Here is a 16772-nt window from a genome sequence, read left to right as displayed (position 1 = left end):
AAAGTTACATGTAAGCATTTTTTATGTATATATCAGCTAATTTATTAAAAAAATGTTTTTGGCTTGCCCATTTCCAAAATTGAGACACCTTGTATTTTGAGTGGAGTGGCCCGCACCGAATCACTTCCGTTCGGAAGGCCCTGAAGAAGAGAAGAAACTAGAGCGCGTCCGGCTGAGCCCCACGTGCGCGCGCGCGGTCACCTGCGCCTCCACGTGACCCGCCCCCCTCTTGCCGTGGCCAAACAAAACGCGCGCGCTTCGCTGCCACTCGCCTCGCCAAGAACACCACCGCGCGGCGCCCACTTACCACGGCACGAGAATTCCTGCCCCCGTTTCCGTCCGCGATGGCCCTGCAGGTCGCCGGCGGCGCGGGATGTTGTGGCTGCCTCCCGCTCCTCGGCCAGCGGCGAACAGCAGCGTTTCGCCCGCCCCGCGCGGTGGCCTCCGAGGGCGCGGCGGTGGAGGACGGCAGCAAGGTGATGCTGGGCGGGTCCGGCGTGGCGGTGACCAAGCTTGGCATAGGGGCCTGGTCCTGGGGCGACACCACCTACTGGAACGACTTCGAGTGGGACGGTACGTTCGGCCGCGCGCAGTCCAGATAACCTTCTTCTAAATTGAACCCATCGCTCTTCTTGATCCACCTGCACCTGCGTTCATCAATTAGTTATCTCTTTCTGGTGAACTGATTTGTGCAGTTCTTAAAAATGAGGATTATATACTCAGCACGCTGGTTGTGTTATTCACCTGTTGCATCATTGCATTGTTGTTGGCGTTTCTTGGATGAAATTATGGTCATGCTTGCCATGCACCTGAGGTGCTTGTTGCATTGCCTGTCAAAACTTTGTGCCACAGCACATGTCACGTGTATTCTCTCTAAATTTTTAGCCCCAGAAAACCTTTGACCATGAACAGTAACCAGCAAACTGCAAAAATACCAAAACAAATGTGTTTTAAGTCTGTAATATTGAGTTCATTTCGCATTTGCTCTTGAGTTTTATGCTGGCACACTGATATCTGATTGCTGCTACATGTCTAACATGAACGAGCATTTTCTGAATTTTCCAGATAGGAAACTCAAGGATGCCAAAGGAGCATTCGATGCGAGCGTTGATAGTGGAATAACCTTTTTTGACACTGCGGAAGTATATGGTGCAGGGGTAGGGATCAAGATAGTTCATGATTAGTTCTTGCTTTATTGCACATTCTCTAGATCATTTCAGGCCAACCCTCACAACCTCCTAATTTTGATGACATTTAGGTATCGGGAGCGATAAATTCAGAAAGTCTACTAGGAAGGTATATAATGCATCATTATACACCATGCCCGTATATTTTGATAATGAAGTCTTCACATCGTCCGATGCAAATTCTCCTTAATTCCCATCAGATTTATCAAGGAAAGGAAAGAAAAAGAAGGGGTCGAGGTGGCCATTGCAACAAAATTTGCCGCTCTTCCATGGAGGTTTGGCAGGGGAAGTGTAATTTCTGCACTAAAGGGCTCACTTTCCCGCCTTGGTGTCTCCTCGGTTGAGTCATACCAACTTCATTGGTTAGTAGTTCATCAATATATTGCTTTAATGTTATTTGTAACTCTTTTTAGCTTGCTGAAACTGTTCTTTTCAAATCCTTTTCAGGCCAGGGATATGGGGCAACGAAGGTATCCGAACTTATATAAATGATGAATATTATTTTTTTAGCGAACTTTAATATCTTATTTTTAGCCCACTGCGCAAGCGGGAACTACATGCACCGGGCTGCCTTTTTTTTAATATCTTATTTTAGGCCCACTGTGGTGCAGTAAACTAACTGTTTTATTTCTTTTGTAATCCAGGTTACCTCGACGGCCTTGCTGATGCTTATGAACAAGGTCTTGTAAAATCCGTTGGAGTCTCAAACTACAGTGGTTTGTAAAAGCTGACTTCATTTCTCATTTGATGGAGCATGTTATGCCAGCTGCTTGTTTTATGGTAAAATTAAGCTGAATCACATTCATTACCAGAGAAACGTCTGCGAGATGCTCACGAGCGCCTCAAGAAGAGGGGGGTTCCACTTGCTTCAAACCAAGTAAATTACAGTCTGATTTACAGGAACCCTGAGGAAAATGGGGTGAAGGCAGCTTGTGATGAGCTTGGGATTACTTTGATTGCATATTCCCCAATAGCCCAAGGTATAGTTATGCTTTTCATTTTTCCTTCACCTTTGCTCGCGTCCGTGGCGTGGTGACGAGGCTGCGCCGGCCGGCGCGGCGCGCGCGCAGGGGCTCTCGGTGGCTTGGTCGATGCAGAGGTGTGTGTGCGTGGCGCTAGCTTGTGGGGGTCCGAGGCGAGTCCTGTGCGGCGGATCTGGCGGCTCCGGTGACGGGTATGGGCGCCGCTGATGCGTGGAGGTCGGGGCACTGCAGAGGTGCGGTTGCGCGCAAGCGAGTTGAGGCCTGCAGCGAGGTGCGTCGGCGGGCAGCAAGGGGCGGCTGGAGGTGGAGGTTCTGGCGCGGGAGGCATGTTTGTCGGATCTGGCGCCCCGGCGCAGTTCTAGGGGTGCTGAGGTCCGAGGCGTGGGAGGCAAGCGCATGGCGGTGTGCCCGGCGAATCGGTCGTCTTCGAAGCAGGGGGCTGCGGATGCAGAGGATCTGATGTCTCCGGTTTCCGTGGGGTTTCCGGCGTGCACGAGGATCTGCGTGTCGGTGTGCCTGGTCCAGGGCTGCGGCTGGGATCCGCGGTGGTTCTCGGCCTCGGGCGGCGCTCGTTCCTTGCTGGCATGGTGCTGTGCAGGGCGCGGAGGCTCGTGCTGCGTCTGGTGGCACTGGTTCTGGCCGGCGGCTCCCTGTTTGTCTCCGCGAGGTGCGGTTGGCTACGGTGGCTGCTCGGTTCTTCTTCGTCAACTTGCTTGTTCGTGGGAGGTTGTGGCTGGTGGTCTTGTCGGTGCTGGATTGACGTGTTGGTGCTAGTAGCTTGGGTGAAAACCCTGTCTCCGGCCATGGGCATTTGACCGGCGATGGCGGCGGCCTTAGACGCCGTAGACCTTCTTGGAGGCATCGTCGCATTGCTATTGCACCCTTCCCATGTTGGATCCGGCCGTTGCTACAGCACCGGGGAAACCCTAGATCCTGAGCGATCGGATGATGGCGGCGTCGTGGCGTCGTAACCCCTCTTGAGGGCTTCATCTTTGTAGCTGGGCATCGGCAAGCGGGACCGGAGGTGATGAAGTTGGCGCTGAGGCTTCTGTGGCAACGGTGTCACGGGGAATGATGTAGGAGACGTGGCTTTGGTTGAGGTAGTCGGCTCTTCTCCGGCGTGTTCGTGGGATGGCCTCGGCTGGTTTGGTGCTTTGAAGTCGAAGCTGCGGTGGCGGGGCCCTGTGGTGTACGATGACGGGTAGCAGGTGGTCCATTCGGTGATCTTCAACGACGCCAACCTTGCCTGGTTCCCCTTCGTAGCTTCCTGTCGGTGTCGGAGCTGCGCTGTCTCGTCGCGGTGGCTGAGGTTTGACGCGGATCTTCATGTGCACATCATTTTCAGTGTGGGTTGGTTCGACGATCGTCTTTGGCGAAGTCGGAGTCGTTTCTCAGAGTTTGGGATTGCGATGACGCCTTTAGGGGAGAAATGATGACGATAACGTTGTTGGATTGTCTCGACGAGGCCCTCTCTGGAGTGGCGTGTGTGGGTATCTTATGTGTGCCGCTCATCGGTTTGTAATGGTTTTCGCCTGGTTTTCCACTAATTAACTGGGCAACTCTCTTATGCTTATTTAATGGATGAGGCAAATTTTTTGCCTCCGTTTCAAAAAAAAAAAAAAAGCCTATGCTGAGCACTTAGCTCAACTAGCTTCAGGGCTTGCGCAATCGGGTGATTACTTATTTCTTCTGGTGTAGTTTATCATAATCTTAGTCTGCGTTTTATATGTACTTAGCTGTCAGCACACAAATGTGAAATATAATGCACCCTTTTGAACCCTGTTTCTTTTTCTTTTCTTTTCAGGTGCTTTGACAGGAAAATACACTCCAGCTAATCCACCAACTGGACCTCGTGGACGGATATACACTTCTGATTTCCTGTCCAAGGTTGCCGCACCTTAACTTCAAACTCTCCCTTTCATCTCTATTGTGGTTCTGCTCACTCTTCTCATTCCACAATGCAGCTCCAACCGCTTATTAACAAGATTAGGGAGATTGGAGGAAGCTATGACAAAACCCCAACTCAGGTATTGTGTTCTTTATTGCATGCTTAATTATACAGTGTTCATCCTCTATTATCAAGTCTTGCCTTATCTTAATGATGTACAAAGAAACTACACAATCATGACGACGATACAATGGCAATATGCATTAACTTGTTTTTGTTCATGTGCAGGTGGTTCTTAACTGGCTTATTTGCCAGGGCAACGTGATTCCGATCCCGGGGGCAAAGAACGCAGAGCAGGCCTGGGAGTTTGCCGGTGCGCTAGGGTGGCTCTTGACGGAGCAGGAGGTTGAGGAGCTGCGGTCCATGGCGCGCGAGGTGAAGCCCGTCATGGGTTTCCCGGTAGAGAAGCTGTAAATCCGCGGCCAAGTTACCCTCGTGGTTTACTGCTACACAGGATTTCCGTGATCCTAGATATAGGAGTTGTAGTTCTGTGAAAAGGTGTGGAGTTGTAAAAAGAACAAAGACGTAGAAAATCATAACGGAAGTAAGTGTATATTCAGGCTCACGATCAAATTATATCAAAACGATAGTTGTTTTGTTCTTTTGGTTTGTGTTCTCTGACGGATGAAATTCTGGGAAGCATTAGCCGAAGACAAAAATCCTGAGACGCGACAGACATGCGTGCAATACTGAAGCATTTTTTTTTTTGAATTCCTTGGTGTGTGATCTACTCCTACGTGCATGTTTCACGGAGTGACGAGAGACCGGAGTATCTACCTCCCAAAACCCCACTCACCATCGCCAGGCAGGGTGGGCTGTAATCGCTAGGGTAGATCTTGCCGATGATCCTCTAGATCCCCTGCGGCTAGCTGATACTCCCTCCGTCCCGTAATATAAGAGCATTTTTAATACTACTACACTAGTGTAGAAAATGTTCTTATATTATGGAACGGAGGGAGTAATAAACATTCACCCGAAAAAAATAATAATAATAAACATTACAAGGTAGGAGTAGGGTCTTACCTCATCCCGGCGGAGTGGCAGGGCTCGAATCTGGGTCAGGGTCAGAGCCAGAAAATAGTGAGAGGGGAGGGGGCAAGAACTGAAGCAACAAAATCATAAGATAGATAGTCACATAATGTACTGGATATTGGAAGATCTAAGGTACATTTGAATTGTGCCTGTGGTCACCCTGCTAACCAGTGGCACACTAAACTTCGGCGGAGCAAATGGCCGCCTTGCCAAAAGTTTGGCTGCATAATAAACCGAAAGAGGTGATACCAATACTCACATGCTCCCATGCTACCAACTTGAAAAATTCTAATTTAAACATTTCAAAAAATTCTGAAATAGATCATGGATGTTCCCAACACATATGTAAACAACCCCTAAAAAATTCAGATCAAAACTTGAAACACACATGGAGAAACACAAAAGACAAATTCAGATGCGAATAGTGTCATTTTTGCTTTTATCTTCTTTTGACACTATTCATGACATATTTCACTTTTTTGTTTATTGATGTGTATTTCGAATTTTGATCTGAATTTTTTAGGTGTTGTCGACATATGTGTTCTGAACATCCATGATTTTTTTTCAGAATTTTTTGGAATGTTTAAATTTGAATTTTTCAAGTTTGTATCACTTGTAGCATTTGAGGGTTGGTATGACCTGAGACTTCCCCGGTGTTTGGGGTAGCACGAGGCATATCATTTTATCTCAACCAAAAGGCTATCCTCTGGTCAACGCCAAATATTTTGATGTAGCGTTATTTTTCTCTGATCCAAATAGGCCCCTAGCTAATTTATATATGTTCGTTGTTCCATGATAGAAATAAAAAGTACATATCTCTTAATTTGAAATCTGATTTTCGAGTACCAGCATCAAAGATCCGAAATTTTTCTAGCTGATTGTTAATGTCTGCAGTTCTACAGTTACACTTCTATTGTTTAAAAGACACAAACTAATCTAATGTTTTTTTCCATGCAATCCAAAAGAGCGACCGGGTTTAGAGATAAGGGAATAAAACACATGGTTTGAAAGACACATACTAATCTAGTGCTAAATTCATGAATTGATAATTCTGCTCTTTTCCTCCTCATGTCTACACAAGCACAAGTAAATAATTGGACATGTTATGATATATTCTTAGTACCTATATTCTGTATATATTTTTTTAGAAAGAAGGCGTTTGCCCGGCTTTAGCGAACTGAAACCCTTAGACGGTTTACAAGATGAGTAGCGGGGAAATAAATGGTTCGATACAGACCCAAAGGGCCAAAAGGCACGAAGCCAAAATAAACAAGTACGATAATACGAAAGATGGATCATGAAGCATAGGTCAGCCTCCATGAAGCTCGGTCTACTCCATGTGGTTCCGAAGCGTCATCGCCAATGTCCGGAACTTGCCCACAAGCGTCTCAATGATAGGTGCATCCGCCGACTTGCTCAAAAGCTTCCAGAGTTGTAAGAATATTGTCATTTTGTACAAGGCGTCAGCAGGATGTTTGATGAACTTTCCTTCACTTAAAGCTTTATTTCTAATATGCCAAAGGGACCAAGACATGGCTGCGAAGGTGACCCACACTAGGCTAGGTGTGCGTCCGGATAAACAAGATGTTAACGTGTGAAAAGCACCAAATGATGTCGGTGGCAATTGCACCTCGTGACACCGTGGACGCAGCCTCATAGGAACTGAATGAGGATGCACGAGAAGAAGATATGGGTTAGTATCTTCTTCCGATCCACAAAGGGGACACAAACCGTCCAAGGACCGTGGCGTTTCTATACATGGACGCCCAAAGGTGATCTATTTCTCACCATTTTCCACAGAAAAATCTTGACTTTTCTCAGTATGCGCGCCCGCCAAATGTCCATGGCTTAAAATGGGGCAGCACCACTATGCAAAGCGCGGTACAACGAGCTAGTCGTGAACTGACCGGACGACTCTAAAATGTCCGTCTCCGTAGACGGAGATATGGTACATAGTAAAGTTGCTAGGTTGTCCCATTTCTGGCCCTCAAGCGGCCCGAGGGGGAGAGGAATTGTGGACACCACTATCCATTTCGCCAATTTTCGCTAACCAATGCGTCCGGAGCTGTGGTAATAGCAAACAGCCGGGGGAAGCTGATAGCAAGCAGGTCTGGGCCTAACCACACGTCTAACCAGAAGACGGCGGACTTGCCGTTACCGATAGTGTGCATGACACTTACACGAAGAAGGTGGTGAATCTTGACTATTGCCTTCCAAAATTGGGACCCGTTCCTACAGGAGGCTATTGAGACCGGAGTATGACGCAAATATTTGTGTTGAATGATATCCAACCACAGTTCACCTTGGCCTGTCAGCATTCCAAGCCTATTTAGTCATTAGGCACCAGTTCATGTGTTTGGTATTTACAATACCGAGGCCCCCAACCTCCTTTGGTGCACAAATGGTACTCCGGTGGACCATGGGATATTTCTGTTTTCCAAGTTCTTTTCCACAGAAGAACCGGGATGGCACTAGATCAAATTTCGCATGGCCCCCATCTTGAAGCAAAAAGAATCCCATGGTAAACATTGGTAAGCTGGACAGACATGAGTTGATCAAGGTTGTTTTGCCACCAATGGACCAATACTTTCCTACCCAAGGCTCAACTCTCTTGGCCACACAGTCAGTGATAAAGAGGAAATCCTCAATGGTCAAATGCTTACTTGTCAGAGGCATACCCAAGTACTAGATTGGAAGATTTCCATGTCGGCAGTTCATAATATGTGCAGCCTTGATGCGGTCCACCAGACTCCCTCTGGTGACATATGCGTCGCTCTTGTCATAATTAATTTTAAGGTCGGACATGGACTCGAAACACATAAGAAGGAACTTCAAGTTGATCAAACTAGTCGGGTCATTCTTGATGATAAACAGTGTATCGTCGACATATTGTAGGTGAGTGATCCCCCCTTCACACAGGTTCGGAAACACTCCCTGGATGTGGCCACCCGTCTTAGCATCCTCTAAGATAACTGCCAGCACCTCCACGACTATATGATTATGCTTCTATAAAATTTAAAAGCACAAACTGATGCGGAGCATCCTACGGACATCACCATGTCAAGAGTCCGTTCGGCAAGTGACACGTGCGACATCTACTTCACATACATAAAGGTTAATCATCTCCTTTACACGTGTTCACTTGACCCCTTCGAGGATGGTATACTACTTGACATCCCTCTCGTGTGCATGCATAGGTATTACCGGAGCTTCATCGACGACGAGGAGGAGTTCAAGCGCAAAAGAACATCTACACCATCCAATAAGGGAGAAGGAGGAGGAAGAGGGACCCCAAGACGCGAAGCACCGAAGGCCTCACACCACCCTGGGTGCCCTGCCTCCTACACCCCGGGTGCCCGGACCCCCGGCCCAAAGGGGGCGTGATGTAGGGCGGAACCCTAGGGGCCGATCTTTCACGTTTGGAGAGGATCCTATGAGGAACACGAAGAACGCGCGGAAGGAAACGAGGGAATCACGGGGGAACACAAGAGAAAACACTCAACCAACACGAATATGATCACACATGTGCTAGATCCAAGAAACACAAAGAGATACACGGTCCAAATCCAATAAAGGACGATACAAGTGGCGGTAGCTCATCTCCGAGAGGAGGTCTTGAATCCACGAGGGATCTTCCCGTAAAGGGGTCTTGAATCCATGGTGGATCTTCTCCGAAGAGGCCGCGGTCTCTCACGAGGAGGAGATCCGTATGGATGAGCAAAGCTCTATCTCAAATGAGCTAATCCTTTGCTAACCCTAACTAGGAGGAGGTGGGAGAGTATATATAGTGCTAGCCCACGAAGGGGTAAGTGAGAGGGGGATACATGGGCCCTTGGTCCATTCTCTGCGCACAGGAAGGTGCCGGATGTCCGGGGCTTCGCGACAGGCCGGATGTCCGGGCTGGTATGGGCGCCCTGCGGTTGCTCTCTGGACAGGCGGGGTCCGGATGTCTGGGCTGGGGGACGAATGTCCGGCGGCCCGGGAAGAGCCGGATATCCGGGCCTCTGGCCGGATGTCCAGGCTGACGGGGTTCAGCTTCGGGTGCGTTCTGTGATGGACGCCGGATTTCCGGGATCGGGCCGGATGTCCGGGCTGGGACCGGATGTCCGGGGCCTGCAGCAGCTGGCTCTTCTTCCTTCTCCTCTTCGGTGCTTGGCCTTGGTCCTTTGATTCTTTGTGGTCATCTCGGTTCTACCTGAGTATAGGCAAGGTCCATGCATGAGGTAGTAGCCATGTCTCACATGTGAAAAGTGACGGTTCGAAGAGGAGTGAATTCACCTTGTGTCCAATGGCGTATGTTTGAGGTCTCGTCATATGTCCTCTTGGGGCTTGGAGAGTAGTCGGAGTGTACATGGGGATGAACATGGGATGCTCCGCATCATCTCCCCCCCCCCCCTTGGGAAAGATCCAACCTCGGATCGAAAACCTCATCACCATGGAAACGGTTGTCGTGGACGGACTTGTAGTAGGATGAAGTGGAAGACATTGCGCAATCCAAGTACTCCAAGGTGTCTCTGGAATGGTATACATGCAAGAGCAAACACAAGCGACACTCGTAAATACAATGGTTAGCGCACATAAAGTGTCCATCAAGTAAGTATGAGTTCGTGCGGCAAGATTGTTCATGGCAAAGCGCATGAAGTTTATCAAGATGATATAGAATGGTATGCAAAGCATTCATGGGGTAACTAGCATGGTGTACAAAGCGACAAATTCTACCATTGTGCAAAATGATGTCAGAATGTGATGGTTTATCAAGAGCATGAACATGGTAATTGGTGCTCAATGTGAGTATGTGATCATGCAATTGATGGTGGGCAATGTGATCATTATGTATGAATATGCCATCAAGGTAGATCACAACAAATTTGCTAAGGAAGTGAACAAGCTCATATATCATGGATGACATGGGAATAGATGCAACAAGGCAAGCATAATGTGAGTCAATCCATGCATAGGGTGCAAACTTACTGTGAGTATGATACGTCCATCGAGCATGACATGTATGAGCACAATCAACAAATATGGAGGTGTTGGTGTACCAATGCTCGATGTCGTGGCAAGAGTGGAAATCCAAAGGTGCATCCAATAAGTCTGAGCGCTCCTCAATGTGAAGGTCCATAGAGCCAATCTCCAATGTCGCTCCTCCGTTCGTGAGATGTATCATGTAGACAACAAGAAGGAAACAACAATGAAAGAGTGACCCATCCAATATGCGTACTTGAGGATGGCTCAAAGGGAAAGAGTTCACCTTTATGAGAATGTCAAAAATGTTGGTGTTGCACATCATGTATGCCTTCACATAGCCAATATGTCTCATGACGGTAATGCCTTGTGACTCCTTCAAAACGAAAGAACATGACAAACACTCAGAAAAACAAATGAGGCGAGCGGAAGTGCAAAACCTATCATTCGTGTGGTAAGATACCCAACAAGTGTATGCATCATGCTCATCATAAGAAAGGACAAGGGAGTATTGCATAGTATGGAGGCATATGATGCGAGAACAACCAAATGCAATAGGCTTAATCAAACAAGCATGCATCACAAGTAAGGTGTCAAAGTCTCCAAGATCAATAAGCATAGTATGGTTGCACTCAATATAAGTGGATATGAGAGAGGCAACTAATGGACACAAGAGACAATGATCAAGATATATCATGTGAGAGGCATGAGCATATATGTCATCAACCCAAGAAAGCGAGTAGTAGTGGAACATGGGTGATGCAACATAGCAAGCAATCATAGCGATCAAGTGAAGCAAGCTAGTAGTGCGAAGACGCAACATACTAGAGGGAGTAATGGCAAGCATGTCATGTGTGAAAATAGTGGGCATGAATAATGCACATGACATATCACAAGCATGAAAGCGATGTATGAGTAGAATGGCATGAATGTATATGCGAGAGGCCATATGTAAATAGCAATGGGGCATCATGACTCTCTCAACACAACAAGCATCAATAGCATGGGGCACATGATAAACATGGCAATAGCAACAAGGATCTCCACCAAGCATGCAAATACACATGGAAGTAGCATAATGGTGAATCATGGGTATATACAAGCAAGGGTCACAATTGCATGGCAAAGGCATAGGATAAAGCATAACATGCAAAGTGAACACAATAGTATGGGCATAATGTGACAAGTGGTAAATAGCCCATAGCCGTGTGAGAGCCAAGTAGAAGAGATGCGCGTAGTCCTTGCGCAAAGGGAACGATGGTAAGGATAGTCCACGGGATCCCAAGTCATCGTTGCTCTCAAGAACTCGTTTCGTCAACTCTTGGGATTGAGATGTTGACGAGTATACGTGAGTACCTACACAAAACAAAGACAAAGGAAAAATTGTCTGTGCGTGATATATGTACACATCATCCATCATTATGCGCACGTGCTTGTGTTGGTTAGCACACAATATACAATGCTCAAATAAATGAGATGCGTGATATATAAACATGTCATCCATCATGAGCGGTTTGTTATTATGTACAGCATAATGGAGACTCAAATTGTGTAATGCATCACGAGTAATATCTAGAGCATGGTTATTCATGTAATGCATATGGTGCACGCAAACATGGGAATCATGCAAAGTATGAAATGCATCAAGATCTCCGAATATGTATGAGAAAACTATGTGGGTATCCTCATGAGCATGAGTAGCAACATCACATGGAGAATATTGACAACATCCAAAACAATGCATATTTGGAACAACGTGATCATGGCATGGCATAGTGGATGAATTGCGCAAATCATGTAAAGGAAGCATGGCAATATCATCACATAAAAAACAAAAACCAATGACCATCATCTCGTCATCTATGCCATAAGTGCAAATGGGATAGATTTTAATGGGGCATGCATAGTTACTATGTTGAGATTGAAATGATGCAATATGGGAGATCTCACTCATAGCATATGACAAGTTTAAAGGATTATCAAACATGATGTGACTAAAAGAATTTTCACATGATATTCTATGGAGCATAGCATCACAACTAGGCAACTCAACATGCTCATCATCATATTCATCATAAATAGGTAAGTCAAGGCATGAAGAAGTCTCACTAGCATGAAGCATGGGAATAGGTGGGTCAACATCATGGGAGAAATTGATGTCAAGAGAGTCCACTAGTGGGACAAGAGAAGCACCATCACCTATGCTACCTTTGGAGCATTTCTCGTGTGTGGTAGGTGAGGTGTTGAAGATCCAATCGTTGTCATCTTCATCTTGATGGAACCATCTGGAGGTGTATCATCATCCACATGGCCATCGTCGTCTCCATTGGAGGGAAGGACTTGTCGATGATAGGCATGTCGTCATGTAGGAGACCTAGCACCAAAGAAGAAAACACACTAGGAGTAGAGGGTAAGTCGTTAGAAATCATAGTGGCCTCACGTGCCGTGTCAACTACCTCACTCTCTAAGTGTCGTGGCTCACTCACTCCCTCAAAGATGCTCTCACTCATATGGTTGGTGGAGTCACTCAAATGGCGCTCAACCTCACATAGGATGTGTGGCATGCTCTCATATGTGGAGCTAGTGGTGGTCACACTCATCCTCTCATAGGAAATGCTCTCAGTGTCACGTATGGTGGAGTCACTCATGTCACTCATGTGGTAGTGGCTCTCCTCACATGGCACTTGGGGCATCTCTTCATATGTGGGTGTCGGAGAGATGTTGGTGCCAATGTCTCCATGCTCAACTCCTATCGCCGTGGTCGAAGGGGATGGCCCTTGCTTGACCTTCTTGTCATCGTCTTGGTGTGGGAGGCCCATATGATGTGGCACCTCGTAGCTCGTCTCCATGACCGAAGGGAGTTTCCCATGCTCGGCCATCTTCTTTGGGGGGCTTCCGAAGATGGAAGTGTCGCCCTCGCTTGTAGGTGGTCGCCTTGGACTTGATGAAGTCGTTGTAGGCGTACTCATGGGAAGTAGGCGAAGATGCCGTACGTCCAAAGGCGAAGATGCCTTGATAGCACTTGGCGAAGATGCCAGAGTGGTGGTGGTAGCCATAGCTTTGTCTTGGTGGTGCTCATTTCTCGGTCTTCTCTTTTGCTCATGAAGCTTCGACTTGGCGTGAAGTAGGGCTTGTTGGGACTTGTGCATTTGCGCTTGTGGAGCATCTTCATGATGATGATGTCGTTGTCGCGCTTGAGCTCGAAGGCGTTCGTCGTCATCATGCACATGATGCTTGGAGGTGACTTGCCCTTCATGACGATGTGGATCACGAACATGATGGTGGTCGCCATGGAGATGTGGGCGTGGACGAATTGCGCTTGCATCGTTTTCACGCTCCGAAGACTTGTGGCTTGAATGTCGCCGCCTTGAAGATGACGAAGGGGAAGAATACTTGATCAAGGCTCTAATCTCCTCCATCCTTGCATCTTGCTCCTCTTTATGTGCGGAAAGCTTCTTGTCGATGTAGTCCCTTTTCCTTGCTTCGGAGTGACGAATGTCGATGGAGATGTTCTTGATGCGCTCTCGCAATCTTGATTGTGTGCCTTGCATTTTTCGTTGTAGATCGAAGATGGACGCTTTGGAGATGTAGTTGTTCACGCCATCATTGTTGTCGTAGATCGGAGAGGAAATCCCTTGCCTATCCATCACAAGACTCGAGCAAATATGAGTGGGAGAAAGAGAAGAACTATACCAAATGTACCTTAACCAATGTTGAAAATGGATCAATGATCACTCAAATGTGTAACAAGGAAATATCACAATTGGTACCAATTCTTGTCGGTTCTCACGCTACACAAATAAGGCTTTTGGTGGAGCTCGGTGAGGATAGTGGAACAAAAATTTGATGCAAAATGTTAGCAAGAGTCAATAATGTTGAAAGAGATTCACAAATTTGCAAGCGAAACAAGTAGTCCAATATGTGGCACACGGAAACACACACACGGATAGATAAATGGGGTCGTGTAACCAAGGAATGAGCACAAAATGCAGAATCCACGGAAAACGCTCATGTTGCACAACTCAAGAGAGACGCTAGCATGATTGCTCAAAAGGCGGATACGACACTTGTGCACAACCTATACGATGCAAAATATATGGACTTTTATCCCAAGTATGCTATGTATGTATGGTTCACGGTGTTTCTCTCAAGATGATCCAAGATGATCGGATATGAAAATCTTATATGCAATGTGGTATGATGCTATGGCACTTGCTTACAAGCTTCTTTGCTCTTTCTCTTTTGCTTAAAAGCTTATTCTTTTTTTGTATGGCCACTTTTGCGCAGTGCACAAACCAAGATAGCAATTGTGTATATGCGGGAACAAACTTGTGACACAAGCTATGATACCAATATATGCACCATGATGATATGGTATGTATGCTATGGGAAGTATGATCACTAATGTGCACAAGTCACGTTGCCAGCAATACTCAAATGGCTAGCCTCGATAGGCAAGTAACGCAAAATGGGCTAGGGGTTAACAATGCAATGGCAAGGGGAATATACAATGGAGGGATACCATGATACCAAAATGATATGGAGGTTACCGTCCAACGATGATGAGTAGCGGTGTTCTTGATGTAGAAACCAAGATGATGGAGACTCGTCCCTAAGTATTCGAAACACCTTAGGAAACGGAAAAACCACGAACTCAAAATCTCAAACGTCAAATGTCAAAATGGTGGTAGAGAAAATCGGTGGTGGTTTGCACTTGGCAATGCGGAAGTGGAATGATGGGCTATACACGTGTCGGAGTTGAAGTTGCCATCCCTAAGTAGCCAAAACACCTTAGGAGACACAAGCCACAACTCAAAAAAGCTCAAACAAAATTGGTTAAGTTGGGTTGGCGAAATGTATGGTGGGCAAGGTTATGTGGAAAATGGTGGTGGTGGTTGATGAAGAAGTAATCGTCCCTAAGTAGCTGAAACACCTTAGGAGACATAAATCACTACTCAAACAACCACTAATGCTATGGCAAGCAAAAATGGGTTAGGTTGCGGAAGTCGGTGGTGGTAAGCGGATGATATGGTGGAGGGCCTAGGCAAACTTGCCAAATTTCCAAAACTTTGATGGAGTCAAATGGCGATGGTCGTATTTTTGTGGGATGGGGGATGTCAATAGCATCAAAACGAGCTAAAGAACGTCAAAATCGGACTCCGGATGAATTAGTTATGGTGAAAACGGTGAAACGGTAAAAGCTGAAATGACAGCGGACGGACATCCGGGGGTTTGGCCGGATGTCCGAGACCTGTTGTCTAGAACCGCGCGCGAAAATGCGCTCCAGGAGCCGGATGTCCGGACTAATGGCCGGATTTCCGGGATGGCCGGCTGTTCGGGGGTCAGGCCGGATGTCCGGGCTCCAAATCCGAGGATGAACTCGAGGAACTCGATTTTGGGGCGGAAATTGATGATTTCGGGGGCAAAATTTGATGGATTTCATGGATGGAAGGCGGGGAAACTTGTGGAGATGCTAGATCCACTCGAAACCAAGCAAATCCATGGATCAAAATCAACAAAACATCATCAAACCAACAAATCAAAAAGAAAATTGGAGGCTATTTTTGGTGAGGATTTTTGGATTTAGGACGAAATCAACAAAATCAAGCTAGAAAACAAAGGGTAGGGGCTCCAAAAACGTGATCAACGTGGCTCATGATACCAAGATGATGTAGGTCGGAACCCTAGGGGCCGATCTTTCACGTTTGGAGAGGATCCTACGAGGAACACGAAGAATGCACGGAAGGAAACGAGGGAAATCACGGGGGAACACAAGAGAAAACACTCAGCCAACACGAATATGATCACACATGTGCTAGATCCAAGAAACACAAAGAGATACACAGTCCAAATCCAATAAAGGATGATACAAGTGGCGGTAGCTCATCTCCGAGAGGAGGTCTTGAATCCACGAGGGATCTTCCCGTAAAGGGGTCTTGAATCCATGGTGGATCTTCTCCGAAGAGGCCGCGGTGTCTCACGAGGAGGAGATCCGTATGGATGAGCAAAGCTCTATCTCAAATGAGCTAATCCTTTGCTAACCCTAACTAGGAGGAGGTGGGAGAGTGTATATAGTGCTAGCCCATGAAGGGGTAAGTGAGAGGGGGATAAATGGGCCCTTGGCCCGTTCTCTGCGCACAGACAGGTGCCGGATGTCCGGGCTAGGGCCGGATGTCCGGGGCTTCGTGACGGGCCGGATGTCCGGGATGGGAGGCCGGATGTCCGGGCTGGCCTGGGTGCCCTGCGGTTGCTCTCTAGACAGGCGGGGTCCGGATGTCCGGGCTGGGGGCCGGATGTCCGGCGGCTCGGGAAGAGCCGGACTGGCCGGATGTCCGGGCTGACGGGGTTCAGCTTCGGGTGCATTCTGTGATGGACGCCGAATTTACGGGGTCGGGCCAGATGTCCGGGCTGGGGCCGGGTGTCCGGGGCCTGTAGCAGCTGGCTCTTCGTCCTTCTCCTCTTCCATGCTTGGCTTTGGTCCTTTGATTCTCCATGGCCATCTCGGTTGTACCTGAGTATAGGCAAGGTCCATGCATGAGGTAGTAGCCATGTCTCACATGTGGAAAGTGACGGTTCGAAGAGGAGGGAATTCACCTTGTGTCCAATGGCGTATGTTTGAGGTCTCTTCATATGTCCTCTTGGGGCTTGGAGAGTAGT

General features: G+C 47.3%; 1 protein-coding gene across 1 annotated transcript; it reads left to right on the top strand.

Annotated features, from left to right (window-relative positions):
* Nucleotides 1-234: 234 nt before the first annotated feature.
* On the top strand, nucleotides 235-4720 carry LOC119363833 (uncharacterized oxidoreductase At1g06690, chloroplastic-like). Its single transcript, XM_037629199.1, has 10 exons — nucleotides 235-573; nucleotides 1066-1157; nucleotides 1259-1296; nucleotides 1388-1549; nucleotides 1635-1657; nucleotides 1832-1903; nucleotides 2000-2167; nucleotides 3975-4057; nucleotides 4135-4197; nucleotides 4347-4720. Exons 1-10 carry the CDS (start codon nucleotides 345-347, stop codon nucleotides 4530-4532), a joined length of 1116 nt encoding a protein of 371 aa, XP_037485096.1. The 5' UTR covers nucleotides 235-344; the 3' UTR covers nucleotides 4533-4720.
* Nucleotides 4721-16772: the final 12052 nt, after the last annotated feature.

This window comes from Triticum dicoccoides, chromosome 2B (assembly GCF_002162155.2).
Source record: "Triticum dicoccoides isolate Atlit2015 ecotype Zavitan chromosome 2B, WEW_v2.0, whole genome shotgun sequence".
NCBI lineage: Eukaryota > Viridiplantae > Streptophyta > Magnoliopsida > Poales > Poaceae > Triticum > Triticum dicoccoides.
Note: the sequence above shows the minus strand (reverse complement) of the source record. Positions and strands in the feature narration are given on the sequence as shown.

Excerpts from the sequence above, each read along its gene's own strand:
- LOC119363833 (XM_037629199.1), top strand. The coding sequence starts at position 345 with ATGGCCCTGCAGGTCGCCGGCGGCGCGGGATGTTGTGGCTGCCTCCCG. Across the intron at positions 1,297-1,387 it reads TCAGAAAGTCTACTAGGAAG|ATTTATCAAGGAAAGGAAAG; the intron begins GTATATAATGCA and ends AATTCCCATCAG. Across the intron at positions 4,198-4,346 it reads ATGACAAAACCCCAACTCAG|GTGGTTCTTAACTGGCTTAT; the intron begins GTATTGTGTTCT and ends GTTCATGTGCAG.